Raw genomic sequence first — 26,340 nt, 5'->3', positions numbered from 1 at the left:
TATTACAATTAAATTTAAAATCACACAAGAATTTAAGTATTTAAAATTTTTGTTTAAATAAAAATTTTATTTACTTTTAGTAAAAATCCTCCTTCATTATTGGTAATTTGAATGAGCTAAGACTTGCTTTATGTTGAATTGTTTTTTTCCTTTCTTTTATTCATAGAAGCCAAAAGTTAGAAAAAGTTTTCCCCCTATAAACTGACAAGCACATATAAACAGATATTTTTGTTGAGCATTTATGTATTAGGCCAAAGAAACTAAAATCGGATGAAGAGTTAGACAATGTGAGATTATATGAAAGGTTGTTCGGGGCGCCTGGGTGGCTCAGATGGTTGAGCGTCTGCCTTCTGCTCGGGTCATGATCCCGGGCTTCTGGGATCGAGTCCCGCATCGGGCTCCCTGCTGGGCGGGGAGCCTGCTTCTCCCTCTGCCTCTGCCTCTCTCTCTCTCTCTGACTTTCATGAATAAATAAATAAAACATTTAAAAAAAAAAAAAAAGAAAGGTTGTTCCTCTGAGGCTAGCGTAGTCGGGAAAATCCACTCTGAGGAGGTCACATTTGGGCTGAAGCCTGCATGGCAGGAACAAGGCAGCCAGCCGTGCAAAGCCCTGGCTGAGTGATTTCACCTAAATCCTTACGGCTGATCCTCACACCATGAACTGGAAGACGATATCCCTTTCAGGAAACGGCATCACTTGCCAATTAAGAGCATGTGCTTTACAATTAGAGTATCCTAACTCAACCACATACTAGCTGGATAACTTTAAACAAATCGCTAATCTCTCTCCCCCTCTGTTTCTTTGGGTGTAAAATGGGGCTAGTATCATCTTCCATTGCAAGATTTGGGGGAGGATTCAGTGAAATGATGTCTGTAGAGTGTTTGGTGCATTCGTGGAGCTCAGTCACTGTTAGTATGCTTCTCCCATCTCTCTTGGTCTAGAGTGTGGAATTTGGTAAATAATGAGGTTGCTTAGAAGTGTTTTAGCAGTGGTGATAAAGCAGCATCATCGAGGCACTGATTTTTGGAAGGTGATTCCTAAGGCTGTGTGCTGATTTTGTAAAGTAGGGGGATGCCTGGAGACAGGGATATGACTAGAGCAAGTCTGGGGAGATGCTTGTGAAGAACTGAAGTGTAGCTGGAGGAAATGAGAAGAAAGAGCTGTGTCAAGTCAAGACAGACAGAAATGAATGAATAGGACTTGGCAGTACAGGGGATTGAAGAAGGAAGGAATAGGAAATTACTTTAAGATTGTGCACGTCATTAACCAGAGGATGTAAGAATTACTTTCATATGGTAGGAAACTCTTTAAATTGTTACTGCCATGGAAACAATCTAACTAGCCATCAGTAGGGAGCAGGTTAAATAAGTTATGGTATATCCAATTAGTATAATTCTGTGCAGATTTTAAAAAAGCTTCTGATGGGAATAATCTATGTGATAAATTAATAGATAAAAAAGCACGGTGAGGGGCACCTGGGTGGCTCAGTCAGTCAGGTGTCCAGCTCTTGGTTTCAGCTCAGGTCATGATCTCAGGGTCATGAGATCGAGCCCCGCATCAGACTCTGTGCTCAGAGGGGAGCCTGCTTGAGATTCTTTCCCTCCCTCTCCTTTTGCCCCCCCTTCTCTCTCGAAAATAAATAAATCCTTAAAAAAAAAAAGCATGGTGGAATATGGTGTAATAATATGCTGTTTATAGGAGGGAAAGAGGAGGCTTGTATATGAATATATTATCTCCGAATGGGTACTCAAAAAGAAAACCCAAAAAGCAGTGGTGGCCTCTGATGAAGGGGACTGGGACTACAGGACTGTGGTCAGGAGTGGGAGGGAGACTGACATTTCACCATATTCTGTTTTGAAATGAATTCTGTAGCATATGCATGAAAGTTGTTAGGACCAGGCTGCCCACAGAAGCCCACATGGTTTGAGTGTAGCCCCTTAAAAAAGGGGAAAGGGAGCAGTCATTCTAAAATATACTCACGTGTAAGAGAAGTGGAGAGGCAGCTTGATGTGCTGGGTAAAGCATGTGGACTTTGGAGTTAGACTTGGATCTTAATTCCAACACTTGCTAGGTTTGTGACCTTTGGCAAGTCACTTAAACTCTTTGAGCCTTAGTTTTCTCTTCTGAAAAATAACTTTGTAAGGTTATTAAAAGAAAGATAATATTTGCCTGGCATATGGTAGGTAATAAAAAATAGTAGCAATGACTATATTATATTGTTACGTATCTATCTTTATTTCATTTTAACCAGGCTTGAGACAGTCAACCAAAATACACATGACTCCTTATTCATCCTAGACAGTGGCGCATAGTGGGGCAAGTGCTAACTTTGGAATAAAATTTCCTGGGTTCGAACGTGCTCCATCACTTACTGATGTGCAGTCAGGTTAATCACTCCATGCCTCATTTTCCTCATTTGTAAAATGGGGCTAATAATAGTTCCACCTTATAGGGTTGTTGCAAGGAATAAATTAATGTGCATTTCAAATTAAGTTGTCACCACCATGGAAACAATCTAAATGTCCATCAATAGCGAACAAATTAAATAAATTGTGGTACATCCAATTAAGGTAATTCCATACAGCTATGAAAAACCTCTGATGGGTATATGATAAACTGGTAAACAAAAAAGCATAGCGCAATATGGTGTAAATGATATCTAAAAAAAATGTGCCTGGCACATAATAAACACCAGATAATTATTTGCTATTGTTATTTTTGTACAATAACTATTTCTGCTCCTCTTATTATCTTGCCAAACAGGTTAGCCCAGGTACCTTTTTTTTTTTTTTTTTTAATTTTACAATTCCCACACTTTGGGGAACATGGTGAGAGGAGGTGGGGAGCCAAAATAGGATTTTACTGTTTGTGTATATGTGCGTGTGTGCATGCTTGAGGTAAAGCCTACCTATATAAAGGGAAGTGCACAGTTTTTAAGTGTTCCATTTGATTGATTTTTTTTTAAATGATGCCTACTTTTTTTTTAAGATTTTATTTATTTATTTGACAGAGAGAGAGAAAGAAAGAGAGAGAGAGAGAGCACAAGCAGGAGGAGCGGCAGGCAGAGGGGGAGGGAGAAGCAGGCTCCCCGCTGAGCAGGGAGCTCCATGCAGGACTCGATTGCAGGACTCTGGGATCACGACCTGAGCCAAAGGCAGACGCTTAACTGACTGAGCCACCCAGGCGCCCCCATTTGATTGATCTTGACAAATATAAATACCTGTGTCACTAAGACACATTTGGGATACAGAACACTTCCACTGCTCTTGAAACTTTCTTCATAGCCTATTCTAGTTATTCCCTGCACCTTGAGGCAGCCACTACTTTGATTTCCATAACCATAGCTTAGTTTTGCCTGTTCTTGGACTCCATATAAATGGAAGTATCCAGTAGTACAACTTTAGTGTCTGAACATATTTGTTTAGGTTCGTCAAAGTTATAAGAATCTGTAGTTTACTGGTTTTTATTGTTGAATAGTGTCCCGTTGTATGAGTGTACCACAATTTGTTTATCCTTTCCTTTGTTGATGGACATTTGAGTTGATTCCAGTTTGGAGCAAATGTGAATAAAGCTTCTGGGAACATTCATGTGCAAGTCATTGTGTAGACATATGTTTGCACTTATCTTGGGTAAACACCTAAGAGTGGAATTGCTGGATCATAGGATAAATGGATGTTTAACTTTATAAACAACTCTCAAAGCCGCAGCACCATTTTGAGGAAACATTGGTTACAGGGTCAAAGAAGAGAGTCCACGTGTGGGAAGAATGTAAGTCAGAAATCATAAAATGTCTCCTCCATCTTCCACTTCTTCAGAGACAGAAAGCAGGGAGGAAGGGAGTCGCTGGGAGGTAGGAGAATATGATAGAGCCACCGATTTAGTAGAGGTAGAGCTCTTCAAAAAAGTTTAACCCTCCTGGCACATAAATTTATATTCTTATAACAATGTAGAAAGTACTTTTACTTCTACAATCTCTTTAGATCTTCACAACCATGCCACGGTGGGGGCAGAGCTGTGTTAAGTACTGCCTGTTACGAATGAGAAAACTAAAGCTCAGAGACATCAGAATGACTTGCCCGAGATCCCATCGCTAGTTACATCTGACCTGGGACCCAAACCTCAGTCTGCAGATGAGAAGTTTCTTGCCCTAAGTTCCAGTTCAAACACTGATTAGCTATAGAACCTTGACAAAAGTATTTAACTTCTCTGGACCAACTATACAGTGAGGATAATAATAGTACCCACTTCAGATGTTGGGAGGTGGAATTGAGGTAACAATTGCATCCTGTGCTTGGCACATAGTAGGAGTACAATAAATGTTCTTTGAGTTTGAATCTAAGGTAGGTAGGTGGGTCTGGGCCGAAGAAAGCATTAGGGTAAGATTTCAGTATCACAGTCATGTCCCCTCTCTTCGTTTGGTCTAGATTTTTACCTGGAAGGGAACTAACTCAGCCAGGGACTCTTCTTCCTAATTCTCTTCTGCTCCTCCTATCTCCCACCCCCATATCTCAATGTTTTGCCTCAGTGAAATGTGGTTCTGCTCAGAAAAAGGTTGGAGGCCTCTGCTTATAATACAGATGACTTCTATAAAGAGGGCAGGAAAAGATAGTAACGTAACACTTTTTTTTACTGCAGGGTTCTTTTTGAAAAGAATTGCAATCCTCTAAATTTTTTCTGAGCCTGTGTGCAATCCCAGAACCAACTGGTCGTTATTTTCTGGACAGCGTGTTGGCTCTGGGCAGCCCGCATCCTCCTAGTCTCCTCCGTTTCCCTCCTAGTCACAGGACTGTCAGCAGTTCTGAGTCCTGCTACCAGCCCAGTGGCTACTGATAACCATCTCTCTTCCTTTTTGCTAGTGTCCTTTCTCAGCCTGATCATAATACATTTGTTTTGGTCATAATATGGCGAGCTCTAGAGAAATAAGAAGTCGCCCCAGCCCTGTTCTCTGCATAGTTTAGTTGCATAGCCCAGCATTCTAAATACTTTTAAACCCTCCCTAATCAGGATGGTCCATTTCCATAATAGTTTTGTTGTCAGAAATGTCATTGAGATATCATGTAGGTTTCCTCCCATGGTGTTGTCTTAAAGGGACATTTCCTGTCTCCTTGGTTCCAGGCTCCCATCTCAGTCTTCAAAGAAGATAGCCTGAGATTCCCTGGCCCCTTGAACCCTGGCAAGGACCTTTCCCGGTCCTTTCTGGAAAGTTCTGCCCTATGATTCAGAACCTACCCACGCCTTAGCACACAAGAGCTTATACTTTTCCTGCCTTGGGTGATATGTAAAGAGCTTCCAGTTTGTGGAGAGGACAACTTCCACTTACAAGTTTTGAGTCCTTGAGCAAATCATCTGCCTTCTCTGGGCCTGGGTTTTCTTACCTGGGAGTGCTAATCAGTCTCTGCCTTTACTGTTTATTTCACAGTGTGGGCATCAAAAGACAATGTTTTGAAAGCCCTTTGTGAACTCTAAAATGTTGTACACACGTGTGCAGTCATTGCCGTTCCTTTTGGACCTGTGGCTGTAATCCTGCCTCCTCTTCCTGACCCGCTCCTGTCACTGACCCCGTGCTAGGGAAACTGACCCATCCAGCGTTCTTAGAAGGAGCCTTGCTGCCGGCGGATTGTTTTCTTTATGAAGCGATCACTGTAAGGGAAGCGGGTTTTTGCTTTTGAATGTACAGCTGAAGGGCAAAGCCGCCTCCTGCCACATTTGCCCACAGGGCTTCCTGAGAGGCATGATGATGAGTTGCGTTTTTTTCTGCAGACCGACGACAGCAATGGGGACTTGGACCCAGGAGTCTTGCTGACAGCTCAGACCATCACATCTGAGACGACAAGCAGCACAACCACAACTCAGATTACCAAGGTAACAAACCAGTTAGAACTTCCTTCTGGAAATCAGTGGCATGCCAAGCTTGCTGCCTCTCTCTGCAAGAAGGACCCTGGTCTAGAAGCAAGGGTTTTCAGCTCCATCCCTACTGAGCCAAATGAATCAGTGTCACAGGGGGAAAGGCTCTGCTGCTTCCCCAGCAGTAAAGCTAGGGGGACCCTGAGGGCACCCTTGCCTAGTCAGTAGTCTCATAAAGTCACCTGTGGCCGTTCTCTTTACACATCCGCCTGTCTCCCTGGTCACTCCCCTGTCTGGCTGTGGAGGTAAGTTTAAAAAGTCAGTTTAAGGACAGGTGTCATTGGTATTATTGTGCAACCATATTTTCCAAGTAAAAAATTAGAACTCAGGGCCCAACAAAAAGTTTTTATATCACGTCCAGCATCAAGGCCATGGGAACTATAGTTTGCATGTTGAAATATTGGAATTATTAAAATATTGTTTATGGGGGCAAGCAGGAAAAATTATCTAAAACTGGAACTACTCCCTGAAAATCCGAGACAGTCCATGTTTGCTGCAGCACTAGAGGGAAATATATTTGCTTGTAAGTAAGAAATCTAGATTTCTGACCAAGCTCTGTTATCGAAACAGATGACTGGAAGCTAGTTTCTTAATGTGTCTAGACCTTGGTTATCCTCATCTGTCAATTAGGGAAACCTACCCACCCTGAGGGGGCTACTTGAGGATCTTTTGATATCAATGATATGAAAGTGCTTGAAAATAAAGAGCCCAGTTTCAAGCTGCGTGACATTTTTGGTCATAGTCTTCTGAGTTTCCTCTTGAAAATAATCAAAATGTACAGGAAAGGAGCAGAAAGAAACACCTGTCTTGTTTTGTTTACTCACTGAATTTCTGTGATGTTTGGGAGGAAGAAAAAGGGAATAATAAATAGAGATTTGTGACTTTCCACTTTGCTTATTAAAGATTTTAGCAATCCACGGGAATAGAGGTGTGCTCATTTTAGCAGGTGTAGCCAAGAGTTTGGACAAGTGGGTAAGAGAGCTATTCTAGACAGTACCCAGCAGCAGATGAAATTTTGGAGTAGAGCTTTCAGAATAATCTTTTTACTGTTTTTTTCCCCCCCTTCCTTCTTTCTTTCTCATGTGACCACCTCTCTTTGGTTTCAGACTGTAAAAGGTGGGATTTCAGAGACCCGGATTGAGAAGAGAATTGTGATCACAGGAGATGCCGATATTGACCATGATCAGGTGGGACTGCTGAGGAGATTCTGGGCATGGAAGAGGTCCCTGGGCGGGAAGATGGATGGATACAGGACTTGGCTTTCAGAAGACACCTCTGCCAGCTTCATCCCCAGGGACCCCCTGGGCTACTCTGGCGCCTAAATGAGAAGGATGAAGGGAATCAGACCCCGGAGGCCTGTGGGATGGGGGCTGCAGGTGGGGGGAGCATGAAGTGTAATAGAAAGAACATGGGCCTTAGACTCAAAAGGCTTGGGTTCAAATCCTAGGTCTCCCCATATTCTAGCTCTTAACTTCCTAGGCCTCTGTTTCCCCATCTTTAAGATGGGCGTTATGGCAACTTCCCCTCGAGGTGGTTGTGAGAGTCGTGGGATACGGGATGTACGGTGTGAGGTACATGGTAGGCTCTGGGTGGGTGGAGCTGTTCTGTTCAGGGGATAGCATGTACCTCAACCTGTGCTGGAGACAGAAGATAGCAAGACAGAAGGAAGGGGTGATCCTTGTCTGCAGAGGGCTGTAGTGGCCCTCGGGGCGAGGGAAGCAGAGTGAGGTGGACTGCCTGCGAACAGGAGCCTTGACTTCAAGTCTGTCCTACATCTGTCGCTAGCTTACTGTGTGACCTTGGGCAAACCACGCTACCTCGGATTCTTTTTTGTCTCCTAAAAGAGAGTAGGTTGATCTAGATAATTTCTGGGCCCTTCTGAGCACTCAAACTCTCTGTTTCTATATTAATTAAGGTGCTAATTGTGTGCTGCAAGCAATTAGCAAATAATAAGGTCAGGATTAATGCTCCCAGTTCTCTGCTGGGTGAGGTTAGAACAGTAAAGCTGCAGAGAAGAGGGGGTGGAGGGACTGCATGCAAATGCTTCTGGAATCACTGACAGCAGTGCTGGAGCAATAATTCCGTGGCCTTTATGCTGATACGTTGAGTGCCTAAAAAAAAAAAAAAAGGAAGCCTGAGCCGCACTGATGGCAGTTCCCTTGGTAGCAGGGTTGAGACTCCCAGCTGAGAACTCAGGCTCAGGGTCCCAGCAACAAGGCTGCAAAGCCCAAGTGCAGCCTGTTAGCCCCCAGCTAAGTAGATCCTGCTGCGCTACCAGCCTGCACCCACCTCCTTGGTCTGGTTGATTTGAGCCCCAGCTGTGTGCCCAATCGGTGCTGGACAGCAAGAGCCATGGGACCGGAAGGTGTTTGGGTTTGGAGTGAGACAGCCCTGGGTTGACTCTTGATGCCACAACTTACTGGTTGTGTGCCCTGGAGCAAGTTATTTTACTTCTCTGAGCTGTAGTTTTGCCACTTGTAAAATTAAGATAATCATAGGTTTCTTTCCGGGTGGTTGTGACAAACACACTTGATAGCTCAGAGAGATGCGCCTATGTCCCTCAGTTCTCCTGGGTATGAGGGCTACATGGAAGGGCTAAGAGGTGGCATACTGTGGATGGGTGGAGAGGCACTTAAGCAAGAAGTCGTGTGGTGCAGGCTTTCATTGAGAGATCGGTGTAGGCCAGAGTAATCGAAGAGAGGGCTTGGGCTGGGCCTTGACCCATGAGCAGGTGGGGTGGGCAAAAAGGATCAGGGACAATGACCAGGGGCCTATAGAGGTGGCACTTCTAAGAATGGCTTTCATGGAGTCAAGAGACCAAAAGAGGAATTTCCCTACTAGAAGTAGTTCTTTAGAGCCAGGGTCAACAGTCAGGTGGTCAGATCTAGCTAGAATCCCCATGTCACCATTCCCAAAGGCTCTTCCACCTTGGTGCTGTGAGCTTGAGGCTCAGAGACTTGCCGCGCAATGAGAGAAGTGGTGTCATCGCTCTCACTTTCCCTCGGCATCATTTAGCTTTTCTAAAATGATCGAAACCCCTCCAGATGCTAATACAGGTGCTCCCCGAAACTAAACGACAGTGTAGTGAAAAAGAAAGCCTTATAGATTTTTTTTTTTTTTTAAAGATTTTATTTATTTGACAGAGACACAGCGAGAGAGGGAACACAAGCAGGGGGAGTGGGAGAGGGAGAAGCAGGCTTCCTGCGGAGCAGGGACCCCGATGCGGGGCTCGATCCCAGAACCCTGGGATCATGACCTGAGCCGAAGGCAGCTGCCCAACCGACTGAGCCACCCAGGCGCCCCGAAAGCCTTATAGATTTAAGTTAAAATCCCTGCTGCATTACTTACTAGCTGGGAAACATTAACCACTTTATTTACCCACTGAACCTCAGTTTCCTTGTCTATAAAATGGAAACAATGAGGGGTGCCTGGCTGGCTCAGTTGGTGGAGCCCCCGATTCTTCATCTCGGGGTCATGAGTTTGAGCCCCACATTGGGCGCAGAGCTTACTTTAAAAAAAAATGGAAACAGTGCTACTACCCTAATTCATTTAGTTGTTCTGAAGAGGTGGCTCAGTTGGTTAAGCGTCTGCCTTCAGCTCAGGTCATGATCCCAGGGTCTTGGGATGGAGTCCCGCATCGGGCTCCCTGCTCAGTGGAGAGCCTGCTTCTCCCTCTCCCTTGGCTGCTCCCCCTGCTTGTGCTCTCTCTCTGTCAAATAAGTAAGTAAAATCTTTAAAAATAAAATGAAAAAATGAAGATTAAGTATACAATAATAATAATGTGCTTAGGCCAGTGCATGGCATGTAATAGGCCGTCCCACTCTTCCTCCTTACTTCCCTCTCCCTTAGCCAAAGAGATCTCTTCCTTTTTGTAGCATGCTTCTTTAGTTCCCTCTTCTGTTCTGAACTTCCCGGTGACCCTACGTTGAACACAGATTTTGTTTTGTCCTTCAGGCTCACTTCTTGAGTGAATCCTCCCAGACCCACCCAGCAGATACAGCTATCACCCCTGAAGTCCCTTTATGATTCCTTAAAGACAACTCTAGCCTTCCTGGTCTCTGTGTTTTCAGTCCAAGAGCTTCCCTCTGCAGGATAGGGGAAGGAAGTCTGTTATCAAGTCGCTTAGCCTGAATGCTGCCCTGACTGCGGACAGAAAGACTGAATTTGCCAGAGAAATGATAACCTGAGACCCCTGCCTTCCTTCACCAGTCAGGCTGCTGTCTGCCTCACGGGCATGGTTTCTGTCTTTCTCAGGTCCTTGTACAGGCCATCAAGGAGGCAAAGGAGCAGCACCCAGACATGTCAGTGACCAAGGTGGTCGTCCATCAGGAGACCGAAATCTCTGAGGAATGAGCTCAGGTAAGGGCTATTCTTGGTGGGGGGAGGGTGTTCACTGTCCCAGCCTCAGAGAGCCCTGAACAGGAACAGCCCCCGAGGTGTCCACGCTGGGACTTACCTAAGTAAAGGCTCTTTGCTGTCACAGGTATCTCTTGAGTCCAAACCTGAGAGGGCCAGAGGAGAACAAAACCAAGAAAAGCAGAACCTAGTGGTCTAGAAATGAGGGCTCGGGGCATAGAGGAGAGAGGGCTGAAGCTCGGAGGCCAGACTCAAGAATTGGAAGCGGGTAGCTGCTTCTGGGGAGCCAGGAATCCAGATAAATTTACGCCTAGAAGTTTACAAGTGACTCAAAGAAGCCATCAATCACCAGAGGGGACTGGGCTCCTCAGTAAAACTGCTCAGGGCCTGCTTGGCACCTGGGACCACAAGAACTTGGCACTGGGACTGGTGGCTGTCTCCCTTTGCAGGATTTAAAAAGTTTGCTTTCTTTCCTCTTAGGAACTATCCTCCCCCAACTCCCGGCCTGTCTCCCATCCAAGAGAAAACCAGCAAAATGATAAAGAAGCTTACCTGCAATAGTCAAGACATCAGGCTTTCAAAATTACTCTAAACCACCAGAAAATTAATTTCGTTTTCTATTTGGAGTTTATACCGAGAGAGTCTTCTAGACATTGCTGATTCTTTTAATACCTTTTTCTATATTGTGATACCAGAAATTGTTCAACTTTTCACTCTATGGACTGTTTTTAAAGAGCTTTTTGTTTTTTTATGCGGTGGTTTGTAACCCCTTCAACCTAGCCTCTCCCCATTTATTTCCAACCCAGATACTGACAGGTCTACAGAATTCTTGAGGAAATCCTCCAGAGACTCTGTCAGCTGTGTTGGGGGCCAAAGCCAGCTTAATGGGGCTTCCCTGCTCCTCCCCTAGTTTTATACCCTTTCAATGTCAGCAGAAACTTCATGAACCAGCCCTTTCTCAGAGCCAATGATGTGACTTTACCAAGTGAGGCAGGGCACCTGTCCTGATCCACAGACCCCAGGGAGACATCCCTGTCCTTCTTTTGAGGGTGGTTTTGGTGAGGCAGAGATCTCTGCTAAGAATGTAGTATTGTTTTTCCTTCTTTCCTCCTGTTCTTTCTTTTTGGAGCTTCGTTAGATCAAAGACATAAGAAGTTGTTTCAGATATATCTGATACTGTGAATGTTTGAACAAATCTGTGGCCTTCACCTTCCTGCCCTCCCTCCCCTTTTACCTCATCAGAAGCAGTGGCTCTGCTAAGTTCTCCCCCCACCTCCCATCTCAGGAGACCGAAACTCACACAAAAATAGGCACTTTTGGCCGAAAGCTCTAATGGCACATTTTTAGTAGTGATTTGGGCAAGGAAAGTTGATGAAGTTTAAAAAAAAAAAAAAGGTTTTCTAGTTCTGGGAATGTGCACTTCACACAGGGAATGGCAGAGTTTACCTCAGTCAGATCCCACTAAGAAGTGTTTCCAGGTGACCGACCCTGGGCCTTTTTCTTTAATCGTGGGATGACCGGAAATGTGACTCAGAGAGGAGGTTGTGTTCCTTGACCCTTCTTCTCCTGACCAGTACCTGCCTGCAGACACCCTTCTGGAGCAACGGAATTGACTTTTAGGCGCCATCCTTCCCACAAAACCCCACACGACAGGGAGCATAAACACCAGCTCTGCTCATTCCCACTCACCATCTGAGGTCTGTCGGGTGTTGTAGGCTTGATTTTTGTGGTGGGTTGTGGGTTTATTTTACTTCTAATTTTTTTTTTTTTTTTGCTTGGTTTTGAAAATGGGACTGACTGATGAGCCCAATTCCACCATTCCTGGTAGATCTGGGGGGATTTTTATTCAATAGTGCTTCTCTCATCTTCCAGCTGGCTTCCCACAAACACATCTGCCTGGAAGTTCTTAGAATCGTATGGTGGGACAGAGGTGGACTTCATGAGAATAGACGGTGGGTCACAGCAGTCTCTGGGGGCTCAAGAGCCGTGAGCGAAAGAGAAAAGTCTAAAACCTCTGCTCCCCACAGTGGGAGCCAGCCGCATGTGTCCAAAGCCTCGACTGGCTGAGTCTTGTTTTAGACAAACTCCGTTGGTTTGAACTGATTTCAGATGTGTGCATTTTTCGTTCAGTACTTCTGTGAGCCTGCTACTAACCACGAGGCAGCTCTCTCTGGAGAGGGACAGGAAGAGCTCAGGTGGGACGCGTGACAGGCCTGGGGGAAAGGATCATCCTGTCTCAGGAGCAGACTTCCGGCCTGTGGGCATAGGGTCAGAAATGGTGGGGCTTGCTTGTTGGGGCCTAAGCCTGGGCCGTGCTGCCAGGAGTGGTGGTGAGGTTGGGAATCCAGCTCACATCAAACAGCATGTAACGGGAACTCGCTTTCCAGTGGCCAGTTGTCCTGCTGAGAGACCTACCAGCCAGCTCCCACAGTGGACAGCTGTGGACTGAAGAGGGTGGGGGTGAGGGAGCAGGCACAACATGAGCATCACAAACCGAGCCCGCTGAGTTCTCGCTGTCCACACTGCTGACGGGGCCCTGCACGCCCCCTCGGCTCTGTCACCAGCTCACCGTGCTTTTCTCTGCTTCCTTCACTCTAAGTTGGGCCAGAAGATCTCAAATGCCCTTCCAGCACTGAGAAGCCACAGATTTGGACAAGCTAGGAAGAGGGTGTCCTTCCAAGACTCTTCCCCTGTCCTCCCACTCTGGGAACAGATCTGGGGGTTTGACAACTGTTTGGATTTTTTTTTCTTCCTGCAGTTGTGTGTGCATTTGTGTGTGTGTGTGAAGAAAAACAGATTCTGTCCAGGTGGAAATGGTGAAGAGGGGAGGAGAGAGCTTCATTTCCAGGGTCAGAGACTTGGCAGCCGTTTTCCTGAAGTGACTCAGACACACCACAGTGACAACTCTCACTGCAATTTTATTTTTATTTCACTTGAGAAGTAAAGACTTCCTCCAAGCCACACGAGGTCTCTGCCACCCACCCACCCGCCCGCCCACCAAGCAGGACCTAAAAAGCCAAGGGCCCACAGAACCTGGGTGCAGGGACCTCTTGGGGCCTCCTTGCCCGCCTGCCCAGGCCCCCCCATCGCATATTCTGCAAGGCAGCTGAGCGGGAGGGGCCCCAACCACCCTGGGAAGTAGAACCAGAGCTATGGCCTGACTGACACCAAGGAATGCTCGTGGGAAAGATCTGCCCAGGATCTCAGCCCCAGGCTGGTGGTTTTTGCAAATCTCTCTGAAATGTATTATTTTGGTGACAAAAATGAAGGAGCTTTGTAAATTTTTTTAAAATTATGAATCATGTCAAGTAGTTGTTTACATTTCTTGACAAAATAGGAACTATGGCAGCAGAATCAAATTGGCAAGATCCTTAGATTAAAAAGGCAATAATTAGGTCTGCTGTTTTGGCCTTTTGTAGTAAGAGAAGTGGTGTAGTGTTTAGATAATGTGTTTGGTCTTGCTTCTTGTATTGCATTTTTCAATAAACTAAACAAAAAAAACCCACAAAAAACCAGGACTGAATCTGAGAATTGATCGACTTTTGAAGTTCTCTTCTCCTACCAGCAATCTGGGAAAAGTTCCACATGGGTAAGGGAGACTCAAATTTTTGACCCTAGGAAAGACTCTTTTCTAAATTAAGCTACCCACATTGGCCAAAATGCAGCTTCAACGCTGTATAAAAGGAGAACTGGCAGATGCTTTTTGCCAGTCGGGGGGAGATTTTGCAGCACAGGCCATGACAAAGGAGAGAAGGGGGCTTCTCGGACCTGTTCAGGAAGGGGCCGGACCCTCCGGAGGAAGGCTTTGGCAGTAGTGTAGCCCTAGGGCGTGTACCCTGCATGGCTGAGGGGAGAGAGGGGCTGAGGTGGTGGGAGTTAACGCCTCAGTCCCCATCCCAGATGGCAGTGGAGGGTCTCAACTCTACCCCGTTGCCCATCTCCCCCAGCCCCACAACTGGTGCTACCGTGGAGGGAGCCTGGCCCAGCCTGTAAGATCCCAACCTACCTTCCAAGTCTTAGGGGTCCTTGCCCACCACTCTGGATCTGCCGAGACACCTGCTGCATCTCCCAATCACCCCGACCTGGACCTCCAGCTGCCTCAGGTACTGTCCAAGGCTAAGGCCACGTTTGGAGGCTTAAAGAGTTCCCGAGGCCGAGTCATGCTTGTCTCCAGACTCCACATGAAAACATTCTCTCCAGCTGATTGAACCCTTGTGCAGTTGGCATTTCTCTGCCGACATGCAAGTCAGGATGCCTTAGCAGCTGCTGGGGCCAGAGCATCCATCTCCCGTCTGGGAAGTGACTGATGCATCTACTAGACATTGGGACTTCTGGTCCTGTTACCACGGTCCATGCTGCAGCCCTCTAGCAGGCTGTCCCCTGCTCTTCAAACCCGCGCTCCCAAGTCCCCTCCTCCTTCCAACTTGGCATAACCCCCCAGACTGAGGCGGTCCAGCCGTGGCCAGCTCCGGTGAGCACAGTCTCGAGCCGCTGGGGCCCCAAGCAGGAGCTCCCCGAGGCCCAGATCCAGAGACTTGGAATGTTCAATGCAGGAACCAGAGGGCTGCACGGTGATAATCACATGGCCAGTCTGGGTCCGTGGACCCCAGGGTGGGGGCAGCCCCGGGCCCTTCAGCGGGTAACTGTTGAGCAGGGCAGGTAACCCCAAGCGAGGATTAGCAGGCTCTGAACGCAGACTCCGCACTGATGGGACGGGTGAGGTACCCCGACGCGGGGACAGGTCCCAACTTTCTGGCTCTGTGCAGCCTATGGCTCCGGGAGTCCTGGGTCCGGGGCTGGGGAGGAGGGCGCAGTCCCAGCCGGGGCCGTCAGGGGGCCGGAGCGCCTGAGCCCGCAGCACCCCCTGGCGAAGCCGTCGCGTCTCCAGGTCGCGGTTCTCGTAGAGCAGCGTGTTGGCGCAGATGAACACGAACAGGCCGACGCCCATGACCACGGGCCCAAGGAGCCGCAGCCGCTCGTGCGGGCCGTGCCCGCGGCCCGCGCCGCGACCCTCGCGTCGCAGCTCGCTCAGGGGGGGCGCGCTGGCATTGGCAGCGCGCGGCCCTGGGACCCCGGCGCGGTGCGGCCAGTAGCCGGCCACAGCGATGCCCATGCCCACCAGGACCACGAGCGCCCCCAGCGCCGCGAACGCCCCCGACGGCGAGCGCAGCCGCAGCCGTGCCCGCACCCGCAGAGGCTCGGGCGGGGAGCGCGGGCGCCGGCGGCGGCCCAGGCGGCGGCCCAGGCGAGAGACACGGCCCTCGGGGCTCCTCCGCACCTCCCCGCAGTCTCCGGGGCTCCCGGCTGTCATCTTGCCGTCGTCTGGGCGCTCTGCGGAGAGATGGGAGGCAAGGACTGAACCGACGGGCCTAGGGTCGGAGCGCCAGATTGGGAGGCAAGATCCGGCTGCCTCGCCCAGGCCGCTTGGAGATCCCTGGCGGCCACCCCCGGATTTTCCCGGGCCGCGAGGCGGGGAGCCGCCCCCGCTCGGGTTTTCCGCAGCGGAGCTCCGAGCCAGGGACGCGCGGCAGAAGCCGGAGTTGGCCGGACCCGCGGGCGGAGAGGAGGGAGGGGGGCGCGGACTGCTACCTGGCGCATCCGCGGCTGCGGGGCTCCGGCCGCCTGCACCCTCTTCGCCAGCCCGCCGACCCCGGGCCTCGGGAGGTGTGCGGGCCCCCGGCACTGGCGTCTCCAGGGTAAGTCCGGCCCGGGATCGACCTCACCCCCGCACGTGGGTGCACCGTAGTAAAGGAGGGAGGGGGCGCTCAGACCGCCCGGGTCCGCTGGGGTCGCTCGCGGGCCCCACCTCCCCCCCTACTGCGCTTTACATACCGCAGCGGAGGAAGGAGAGGGTGTCACTGACTCCAGCCTCTTCCTGCCCGCCCCCTCCTTCAGACCTCCTCAGCCTGCACTGAAGCTGCAGCAGGAGAGACTTGAGCTAGACTCCGGGAAGACCGTTCTGACCAAGACCAGCGGCAGACTTTGCCCAGGATGGCTTTCAACTCCGCGTAGAAGAGGCTTCCCTTCCCCCAGCGGCTGGGCAGTGGCCAGGGCAGGGGGCAGGGGGCTGCAGGTGCTGGGCTGGGGGCCCTGCCGGGAGACCTCCCCCCAGCTCTCCCGTCGGCCCGGGCAAGGCTGTTCCCAGGTTGCAGCGTTTCCAATTCGAGCTCCTCGGGATGAATCATCCCCCTTTCCCGCCGCCTGTCCTCCTTTCCGGCCTCCTCCACCCGAGGCCTCAGTGGCCCGCGTCCCGGACGGAGCAGCACCGCCCCAGCACCTCAGGTCGCCCCAGTTTGGGCCGCCTGGCTTCAGCCCTTCCCGTCCTGGGGCCTAAGAACTGAAGCCGGGCCGGGTAAGGAGTAGCTGGGCTGTGTGTGGTGTGGCCCCCACGGAAGGGGGGTATGTGGGGGAGGAAACGGGGGCCCCCCCCCCAGACGCCCTGGGCCGCAGGGGAGGAGGGCTAGGACCTCGCTGTCCAGTGGTGCGTCTTCACTCCCCCCAGTCTGGTTTCTAAACAGTTTCAGCGCTGGAATCCGTGCCGAGGCCCCAGAAAGGAGGTCTTGCTGCCCCACTCATTCCCCATCCGCACCCCCGAAGCTCAAGGCACGACACCCCATCCCTGCCTCCGATAGGAGTGCCGAAGGCCCAGGGCCTAGCACGGAGCCGCAGAGTCTACGGCGTCCAAAGCCTGATTTTCACAGATGGAAACTGCGGCCCAGAGAGAAGCAGAGCCCCCTGCCGGGGTCACACGAGGAGGGGGCTCCCCCGGGACCCGACGCCGGGCCTCCGGACCCTAGCTAACGCTGTGCTCTTCCCGGCACAGCCACGGGAGCGTCCTGGGAGGAGGCAAGGGCCGTTCCCCGGTCGTCTCTGAGTGTGGAGCCTCTTCCCCAGCCCGAAACCGCAGAAGTGACCACCGCGCCCCAGGCCAGAGCTGGTGCCCCAGCCCCAACTCCGGAAAGGTCGCCCGGAGCCCCCGCGCGTCCCTGCGGGGAGGGAGGCGGAGGCGTGCGGAGAGACGGGCTCCCACGTAGAGACCCCAAGACTCTGGAAGGCGTGAGTCCACGCTGGGACCGCAGGGGGTTATAAACTTGGAGCCACAGTCGGAAGGTCTCAGGCCACGGGAAGTTGCTCTGGGCCGGGTCCCTCGCACTCTGGGGTCCCGCCTCCGCCCGCGCCCACACTCCGCCCGGGGGAAAAGGGCGGACCGGGCTCCCGCCCCCCAGGGCCTTTCCGGAGGGAGGGGCCAAACAAAAAGTTGAGGAAAGTGGAGGGCGAACCCGGGGCCCTAGTTTTGCTCACCTGGCGCCGCCGCGCCGGGACGGGTCCTGGTCCGAGTCCGCGCGCCGCGGCTCCGGCCACTGCCGCCGTCTCCGCCGAGTCCTGGCCCCCTGGCCCCGCCCCCTTCCCAGGCCCCGCCCGGCCCCGCCCAAGCCCCGCCCCCAGGAGCCCGGGGGACTGACTGGCTAGCACCCCGCCAGGCCCCACCGCTGGAAGCAGGCAGCAGCTCGGGTCTGAGGGTCGCAGGTAAGCGCTGTGTGCTCGCCTAGTGACTCGGAGGATCCGGGGGCCCGAGTCCCGGGCTTATGTCGTTCGCAGAGGCCTGGGAAGGCCCCCTCTTCCCACGTGGGTAAACTGAGACCCGGAGTTGGAGAGCCCTGCCCGGCTCCGCAGCGAGCGCGCAGACAGGATTTTCGAAGCCCGCACGCCCTCCCGCGCCTGTCTGAGCCCCTCATTCCAGGCGCCCGGGAGAGGACTCGCGGGGGCGTCTGAGAGCCCACTGCTGCCCCGCGCCGTCCGGGGAGCTCCCCGGAGGAGGCGGCCGGGTCCCTGCTCCGCCCGCCCCCCAGCCTTTCCCCTCCATGATCCTCACTGCCTTCACCTGGAAAATGGGCTTAATGGTGTCCGCCTCGCAAGAGGCGAAAATCCAGCGTTGGGGGCGGGCACGCGACACGGGGCGCAGCTTAGGTAGCCCCGCGAGCGCTCAGTGAATAGGAGCCCGCGGCAGGGGTGGAGGCGGCGGGGCTGAGCCGCTTCTCAGAGCTGAGTGAGTCTAACGGAGGGTCACGGGTCCCGTCGGCCTTCCCTGAGAAGATGTGCCCCATCTGGAGTGGGGAGGCGGCGTCGGCCCCCAACGCCGAGGCACTGGGGGCGCCCCCCGCCGCGGGCCTGACCGGGCCGCCCAGCTCTCGAGCCCCGCCCGCCCCCCGAGGCAGGAATGCGGAGCAGAGCGAGGGGGTCGGCTGGCGGCCCAGTTTCCATGATGCGGGGGGCGGGCTCGGAGGAGGAGGAGGAGGGGTGGCGCGGGAGGCCGGCCAGGCTCCGAGCCGCCCCCCCCCGGGCCCCCGCAGCCCGGGCCCCTCGGGAGGAATTTCCGGCCTGGGATTGATTATAACCCGCCCCTCCCCCGGCCGCCGAGACCCCCCGGCCCGCGGGGCGCGGGGGAGGGGGAGGGGCGGTAATGAGACCCGGCTGTGCGCCCCGGGCGGGGAGGGGGGAGCTCGAGGAAGTCGCCGGCCTGGGCCACCCCACCTCGCAGGGCGCCACACAGCACGGCTAGGCCTCGAACCCAGCTCGGCCGAGGAGACCGGGGGTGGCCTCAGCGCCCCGGGAGCTCCTTGCCCAGCCCTCGGGGACAGGCATCCCTGGGAGCGACCGAGGCCACCCCTGGGGGCGTAGTCTCCTACGGGACCGACCGTGAGGCTACCGGCCTCCCGCGGAGCGCATGGGGCCGAGCCAGGGGTCCTGTAGGGTCGGAGAGCCAGGCCGGGGTCGCCTTCCTGCCGCCGCGTGGGACTGAAGGCTCCTGCGGCCTGAGCTCGAGAGAGAAGTCCCTCCGCTCTGCGCCTGGGCTGTGGTTCAGGCTCCACTGAGGCGGTGGCCTCCTTCCTGTCCCCTCCTGCCACCTCCTTTGCTCGAGACCCCCAGTCGACCTCCATTCCCGCACATTGACCCCTCTACGCCGCCCCCCACCCCCGCCCTCGGGCAGTCCCACCTACCGCTCGCTGGACGCTGCACCCAACATTGTCTGCGGCCCTGTCCCCCGTGGCTGCTTTTCCTGGGGACACCACCTCGAGGCCAAAGCTCGGACAGTCTCCGTCCTTGTCCTTGCGACTCCACCTGCCCTGGCCTTTACCACTTGCTCTTCTTGCCTGCCCCTCCTGACTTTTCTTCCTCTGGGCCGCCTCTGCCCTCTCCTGACGTTGGGGCTCTGCGGGGCTGGGCCCACAAGCCCAGCCTCACTTTCAGCAACCAGACACCTCCCCAGAAGTGTCCCTGCTCCCAGTGATCATGGCCCATTCCTACTCCTCCTGTTCCCCGCCCTGTAAAGGGCCCCACTGCCCACCAGAGGGCCATCAACATGGGGGGGTAGGGGGGTGTCACCTTAGGCTCCCTCCTCTCCCCCATACCCCCCAATCCTTCAAGTCCTGTGGACCGCCCTCTTTGGATCCCCAATTAGCTGCCTTCTCCCCTGGATCTAAACCACTCACTCACTCTGCTTAAAACCCTCAGTGGCTCCCCAGCGCTGTCCGAATGGAGTTTAAAATCCCTTCCCATCTGCACACACTGGCTCCTGCCTCCCCACCCTCCTCCCTCCCCTGGTAGCTGAACTTGTTCTCATCCCCATATTTGTGCTCTGGCCTTGGGGCTTGGCCCCTGCCTTTACTCCTGGCAGGAACTCCCACTCCCAATCATCCCCTTGGTTCCTTCCGGTCCTTCAGACCTTTTCTGCACCTTCTGTGGGCCCCCAGGGCTCCTCAGCCTTGCCCCTCCCCACCCCGCCATTATACACCCTCCCCCGAGCTCTCCTTTGCTCTGCTCACAGAACTGAAATCCGTGTTTGGGATTTGCGCCTAGCTCCTGTGTCCCCTCTGAGGGGAGGACTGGGTCTGTCCTGCCCCTCCCTGAGCCCTGGCCCTCCATTGACCTGTGTCTCCCCTACCCTGGGGGTCCCTCCTAATGTGCACCCCTGGGGCTCCAGCCCAGACAGCAGGAAAGGACTCAGCTCCGAGTCTCAGTTTCCCTATCTGCACAAAAAGCGGGGAATGATACTTACCTCTCAGTGCCGTTTTGAAGCTTAGGTAAGAGCACAGATGTTCCGTATCTGGCACGAAGTGGCTGCCCACAAAACAGCTGTTCCTTCCTCTGACCCCAGGGTTTGGGGCACAGAAGCCGGTATTTAGGAGTTGGAGAAACCTTCCCTGGGGTCATCTGGGGTGGTAGTGAGAAAAGGGTCCTCTTTCCCTCAACATAAGCCTGCTTGATTCTCTCGAGAGCTCTGGGAGGCCAGTGATAGGCCCAGTTTACAGAAGTGGAAAGCAGCTCAGAGAGGCCGCGCAGACACACAGCCAGGCTGCTAAGTGCTCTCCCCCTCCACAGAGGGAGTGCCATGGCAGATATGTGGGAAGCCAGTGGCCTTAGTACTGGGACATCAGTTCCCGCCTGGATCTGCCTCTGTGTGACCTGGACTCCTTTACTTCTGCACCAGGAGAGGCCTGGGCCTCTTGTCCCCTGGGGCCAAGGTGGTTGGCATTTCCCCCCCAAGCTTCTCCCGGGGTGCAGGGAACGGGACACAGGGACCCTGAGGTCCCTGCCTCCTTGAGGCTCCCTGTCCTCTCCGAAAGCCACGACGGGGAAGGAGCAGCTGTCATGTCCTGCCTGTCACAACCCCGCCCAGGGCCACAGAAGAGCCGGGCCTGGGAACTCATCTTCTCTCATCTCCAGTTTAGGAACAACCCCGCTGGCTGGGTCCAGGCTGCCCCAGATTTCCTGCCTGAGCCCCAGGGGTGTCTAAAACCATCCTTGTCTCTGGGCCGTCCCAGAAGCACTTAGAGGACACAGCTGAATGCCCATGGGGCCCCAGCCCAGCAAGACCACAGCATCAGCTAAGAAGGAGAGGAGAGAGCACGGGGGCTCCGAGACCCAGTTTGATGCTACCGCTCAGTCACTGGGTGAGTCCGGGCACATCACGGGAGTCCCTCCGTGCTCCTGCCTCTGGAATGGGTCCTTTACAGGAAGAACTGGTAGGCCGATTCAGTAAGAAATGATTGGCAAGTAGAATCCAGAACCCCAGTGCCAATGCCCCATTTTATAAGGGCAGAAACCAATGCCCAGAGAGGCATGGTGATTAGACCCGGGTGACCCAGCCTGTGAATGACAGAGCTGGGCTTCAGGCCCCACAGTTACAGGTCCCCACCCCGGGCTCAGGCTTCAGGGGTTGCTGGGATGGGAACCCCAAGTCCATCCCCCCACCCGTGGAAGCTCTGAGCTGGGCAATGGCTTCCCTGGTGTCTCTGTCACTGGCAAAGCTCCTGGGAAGAATGAGCTTCCCGTCTCCATTGCTCTCCCAAGCCCAGAGAAGAGAAGGAGTACAGCCTGGGTGACACTGGGAAGGCCAAGGAGATGAGACCCTCCTGGGGGGACAGAGCAAAGCCAGCCTCCTGCCTGAGTCCCTAGGGGAGGGATGACAGTAGGAAGTCGCCATCTTGTCAAGCTCCTTCTGGCTACCAGCCCCTTCATACCTGTTACCTTCCTAAGTGTGCAAGACAACCCTGAGAGGGAGGTGACACTATCACCCCTTGTCACCCATATGATGCTACACTACGTCCCACTAGCCCTGCAACCGTGGCCAAGTCAGTTCACCCCTTATGGCTCTGTTTTCTCCTCTGCAAAGCAGGGACAATGGCAGCAGGCAGGCAAAGGCCTCCAATGAGGAGGGGGCTCCGCAGGAAACACAGTGGCACTGGAGCTTTTCTGGTCTTCAACTGGCTCTTGTCCATCAGTTTCCTCTCCTATATAATGTGAAAGTGAGGCTAGTATCCCTTCAGCCACCTCCTCTGGGGACCAGAGAGGAGCCAGCCCTGGGCCCCATCCAGATGCGTCAGGGGGTGAAGTGAACAGACCATCCACCAAAAGCTGAGGAAGCGACAGCCGACTCTATGTGGGGGGCAGGCAGCAGGGAGGACTTCATGGAGGAGGGGGCCTTCCTGCTGGGTCTCAGGGTCAGCAGAGTTACCCAGGCTGCAAAGGGGGAGGATATTCCAGGCAGCAGGAACAGCAGGTGGACAGCCTGGAAGCATGGGTGGGGGGCAGGCGTTGGAGAGGGAGCGGGGAATGGGATGAAGGGCTCAGGGCCTGATCACAAGCCTCCTCAAACACCAGGCTCGGGGTGTAGGGCTCAGCCCTCTGGCACTGGGAGCCATGGGAGGTTTTAAAGCAGGGGAGTAGCCTGATCCATATGTACCTGGGGAAGGACTTCACAAACTGTGAGCGTGGCACCTGTAATAGTTTCTCGAAGAACACGGAGAGAAGGTGCGGGACACGGAGCCCCAGGCCCATCCAGGGGCAGGTATGGCGCTGGGGAGGCTTGCCCCTGCAGACGGGCTCTGGTGGCCGTGGGAAAGAGCAGCAGCCCACTGCCTCCCCGTCCTCTGGTTCTGTTCCTGAAGCCGGCTGCTCTGGCCCCCTCCCGCCCTAACCTTTCCCAGTTCTCTTGCTTTGCCCCTTCCCCTGGGACCCTCGAGGCAGGAATGAAGGAAGTGATTTTGAGAAGAGCCCAGACTTAGGAGTCCATGACTAAGGCTTGACCTGTTGCCTGGCCACTTACGGGCTGTGTGACCCAGTGAAGATGGTTCTGTCTTCCTGAGCCCTCCTTTCCATGCTCTGTAGAATGGAGAGGTGCTGTAAGCCCCCCACTCTCAGAAGCATTGGAAACATGAAGTGGGTGGATAAGGACCCAGGCTCCTTCCATCTTGTTGCTCTGCCATTCCTGAGGTGTGGCACCCACCTTGTCTTCGTGCTTGAAGATGCTCACTAGCCCCCCTCCCTGAGTCTGAGGACCAGCCAGGGAGAATGGGGCTGGGAAAGGGGACTGTGCTCCACACCCCTTATAAAGGCACAGCCTCCCATGCGCATGTCCAGAATGCTCCCTTCCCATTGGTCAGAACAAGGTTGTGGGCCACACCCAGCCCCAAGAGAGGCTGGGAAATGACATTGGGAGACAACTAGGAGTGCTTGCTAGATACCACGGGGATGGGGCTCCTCTGTTTGGTGACAAGTCACACTGGTGATGAGGCAGTGGGGGAGCAGAGGCTGACCCCTCTGGAGCCTGGGAGTCAAGGTGAGAATCCTCCAGGGCAGGTCGGCAGGGGCAAGGGAGCCCTGGAGTTGGCAGCAGGCTGGCCAGCCATCTTCCACCCTTTGATTGTGCCAAGAGAAGCCAGGGGCCCCCTGGGAGTTCAATCCAGCTACCTGTCCGTCACCCGGCCCTTTGGAGAGCAACTCTCAGGCTCTCAGACTATATGGTCGTTTCTCCCACCCTGACACTACAACCCCGGGCCGGTCCCAGTTCTGTCGATATCATGGAGTCAAATGCCAGCTTCCGGATCTTGAATAAAGTACTTTGTAAAGTCAAAGTAAGAAGGCCCACGGAGGGTGAGTGACATGCCCGAGGTCACACAGCTTGATCATGTGTCAAGTCGCCCTGATTCGCCTTTCCCCATCTCGGTGAGGCAGGACTGCAGTTCCAGGGCTTGGTTCCCAGGCCTGCGGCGGGGGGCGGCGGGAAGTACGCCAGAGACACAGCGCTGCAGCCGGGGCGCCAGTGGGGGTCCTCGCAGAAGCCTGGGCGCCGCAAGCAGGCGGGGTTCCGCCGAGGCGGCGTCACCTGGCGGCGAGGCCCAGCACCTGCGCCCGCGCAGCCCCCGCCCCGCCCGCGCGCGCGCCTCCCTTCCCGGTGCCGAGCGCCGTCGCGTTTGCAGCCCAGAAGCCGGGCCTGGTCCCCATCCGGAGATCCTGGGAGCGCACGTGTGCTCCCCGGGGCCTCATCCGTGGTCACGGGCCTCCGACAGAAAGGACTCAGCCTGGGGAGGCCGGCCTGCGCGGGGAGGGAGGGGAGCTCTGTGGCCGAGCCGAACGGGACGAAACCCCGTGGGGGGGGGGGGGGAGTCAGATTTACCCCGCGTGGGAGCCCCTTCCAGGCGCTGCTGGGACACGGGCTCCCGTCCGCAGCACAGGAAACAGGCACAGAAACCCAAAATGGTAAGTGACAGAGCTGGGCTGGGCCCAGGACTGCTTGATTTAAACCCAAACTCTGGCCCTGGAGTACCTGTCCGGGGCTCTGCGGTGCCCTCCCTCCAACCAAGCTTGCCTAGCCCAGCCCCTAGCTTGTGTATCCAGCCCAGGCATGTAGAAGTTTGCTTTTTTATCAGACAGGCCACAATCCTGGGATGTTTGCGATGACTATCTCACCACTGCAAAGCGGACCAGAGGCCCAGGGAGCTCCTGCCCTCCACTTGGAATGCTGGAGAGGCAGGGAGCAGCCAGACCCCGTGGAGTCCGCATCAGCTCATGTTAGGGACCAGGAGACCCAGGAGGTGGCCGGGCTGCAGTGGGCCCCAGCAGGTGCTTCCCTCCCTGTGGCAGGGCTCCAGGTCAGGTCTGTCTGACTCCTGAGCCTCCACACAGAATTGGGAGATAAGAGATACGAATTATTGTCCTTATTTTACAGATGGGAAACTATGACGCAGGGTTAAGTAACTTGTCTGAGGTCACACGCAAGAAGGTAGCAAGGATCCTACCCTGCCTAGTATCTCATGTCCTCCTCTAAGATTGGGACAGCATGCTGACCTCACAAGGGTGTTGTGAGGACCAGGTCACTTGACAGGTGTAAGCCCCCTCCGCCGGGCCTGGTGTGGAGTCGGTGCTGGGTCAGTATTAGCTCAGTCACTTGACCTCCTACTGACGTTTTGCAGGAACCTCATGTCTTATTCCAGTACAAAGAGATATTCCAGTAAGAAGAAGTAGCCAAAAGGACAAGGAGAAAACGTCCTTGGACGGTCACAGGTCCTGGCAATTTCTTCACAGGGACCCCAGCACCTCCAGTCACTAAGCCGAGGTGTCCCTGCGAGGGCTGCCAGGCACCAGCCTCAATGTTGAGTCCAGCACAGATTTCGGGCTTGGAAGAACCACTGATGATGCTCCAAGAGGCTCCTCAAATCTCTTGTCAAGAGATGCTTGAGAGAAAACATTAGGATGACTGAAGGATCATTGAAAGAACCTACAGTCAACTTAAAAGCAGCTAAAGGACAAAAATAACACCACGTTGTAGTCACTGATGTGTGTGGTCCTGAATTTTTCATCTTTTTCCAGTAATTCGCATCTTCCCAATGAAGTCGGTTCAGTAAATGATATTTAATATCCAAGCCTTTGTAAGACTTTTCATGGAAATAAATTCCTGAATGGGGAAGAGGACTTCGGAGGCTGGCTTGAGTGGGTGTCCTGTCGGCGTGGGCAGCTCTCGCTGTCCGTCCTGTTCTAAATACCGCCGCCCGGGGACACACCTTTGTGCTAGGAACTCACTCCTCTGTGTTGTCCCCTCAGGAGGACAGCAGTCGGGAGTCCAAGCCCTGCAGCCTCCAGACTTCCCTCTCCCTTCTGGAGCTTTCTGGCCACAGGTCAGGATCACAGTCCGGCCACAGGTTCCATATTGAAGGCCAGGTGTAACGCACAGGGTTATGGGGGTTCTAATGTGCATTTCTGTAGGAACGTCCCCCAGGTTCTGATTAGACTAACAAACACCGGGGGTTCCTGGAAAGTGGGACTTGAGGATAAATTATTCCATCTCTCTCAGGAAGAGATTTGGGTTCTGATAGGATCTGATTAAATCCCCACTTGCCTTGGGGTGAGACTCCTGCACTGTGAGTATAATACACCTCCGGGAAAGCGGTGACACCTGACCGCCCGGCTCAGTCAACTGGCAGGAGGCCGCGTCCCCTGTGGCGGCCAGCGCGCCCAGAGGCCCCCGTGTGTGCCGAAAGCACACACACCCTCTAATACTATAGTTTTCTCAAACAGCTACGGTTTAGCGTGGCCTGACCGAAAAGCTCACGTACGTGGAATGAGAGTTTGTGCGCACGTGTGTCGGGCTCTCGGTCTGCGCCGTCCCCGCGCTGCCTCGGGTGGCTGTGACCTGCTCGCTCCACCTGCGGGGTCCTCGGTGCCAGAGACGCGCCGCGGCGTCTCCACGTCGCGGGGGCAGACTCTGGGGGCGCTTCTCGTTCGGGGCTGTGACAAAGCCA

The 26,340-nt window shown here is 53.8% G+C and overlaps 2 protein-coding genes and 1 long non-coding RNA gene across 15 annotated transcripts in view; 2 read left to right on the top strand and 1 right to left on the bottom strand.

Annotated features, from left to right (window-relative positions):
- Window positions 1–13,773, top strand: part of EPB41 (erythrocyte membrane protein band 4.1) — a 195,126-nt gene extending 181,353 nt beyond the window's left edge. For 11 of the 12 annotated variants that reach the window (XM_078073541.1, XM_078073527.1, XM_078073525.1 and 8 more), the window contains 4 exons: window positions 5,762–5,863; window positions 7,012–7,092; window positions 10,160–10,264; window positions 10,742–13,773. In XM_078073541.1, the coding sequence (XP_077929667.1) occupies window positions 5,762–5,863; window positions 7,012–7,092; window positions 10,160–10,258 (282 nt within the window). In that variant the 3' untranslated portion in view covers window positions 10,259–10,264; window positions 10,742–13,773. Of the gene's footprint in view, window positions 1–5,761; window positions 5,864–7,011; window positions 7,093–10,159; window positions 10,265–10,741 lie in introns of those variants that run through there. The other variant, XR_013448300.1, reaches the window with a different exon arrangement.
- A 140-nt stretch (window positions 13,774–13,913) lies between these two features.
- On the bottom strand, window positions 13,914–17,657 carry TMEM200B (transmembrane protein 200B). Of its 2 annotated transcripts, none has more exons than XM_036115445.2 (2): window positions 17,564–17,657; window positions 13,914–15,592 (listed from the first exon to the last, which is right to left on the bottom strand). In XM_036115445.2, the coding sequence occupies exon 2, from the start codon at window positions 15,570–15,572 to the stop codon at window positions 14,649–14,651; it is 924 nt and encodes a 307-aa protein (XP_035971338.1). In that variant the 5' UTR covers window positions 15,573–15,592; window positions 17,564–17,657; the 3' UTR covers window positions 13,914–14,648. The 2 variants fall into 2 exon arrangements, with proteins under 2 accessions (XP_035971338.1, XP_035971337.1); XM_036115444.2 differs by lacking the exon at window positions 17,564–17,657 and adding an exon at window positions 15,851–16,160.
- Window positions 15,565–25,513, top strand: LOC118550395 (uncharacterized). Its single transcript, XR_004924540.2, has 4 exons — window positions 15,565–15,957; window positions 16,157–16,613; window positions 17,085–17,317; window positions 20,987–25,513. It is a non-coding gene; the product is annotated as an uncharacterized LOC118550395 (long non-coding RNA).
- The last annotated feature ends 827 nt before the right edge of the window (window positions 25,514–26,340 follow it).

Source organism: Halichoerus grypus, chromosome 5 (assembly GCF_964656455.1).
Source record: "Halichoerus grypus chromosome 5, mHalGry1.hap1.1, whole genome shotgun sequence".
NCBI classification, from domain to species: Eukaryota; Metazoa; Chordata; class Mammalia; order Carnivora; family Phocidae; genus Halichoerus; species Halichoerus grypus.
This window is presented reverse-complemented; position numbering and strand designations above follow the sequence as displayed.

What these genes read in the sequence shown, in the direction of transcription:
- TMEM200B (XM_036115445.2), bottom strand. Translation starts at nt 15,572, where the DNA reads ATGACAGCCGGGAGCCCCGGAGACTGCGGGGAGGTGCGGAGGAGCCCC.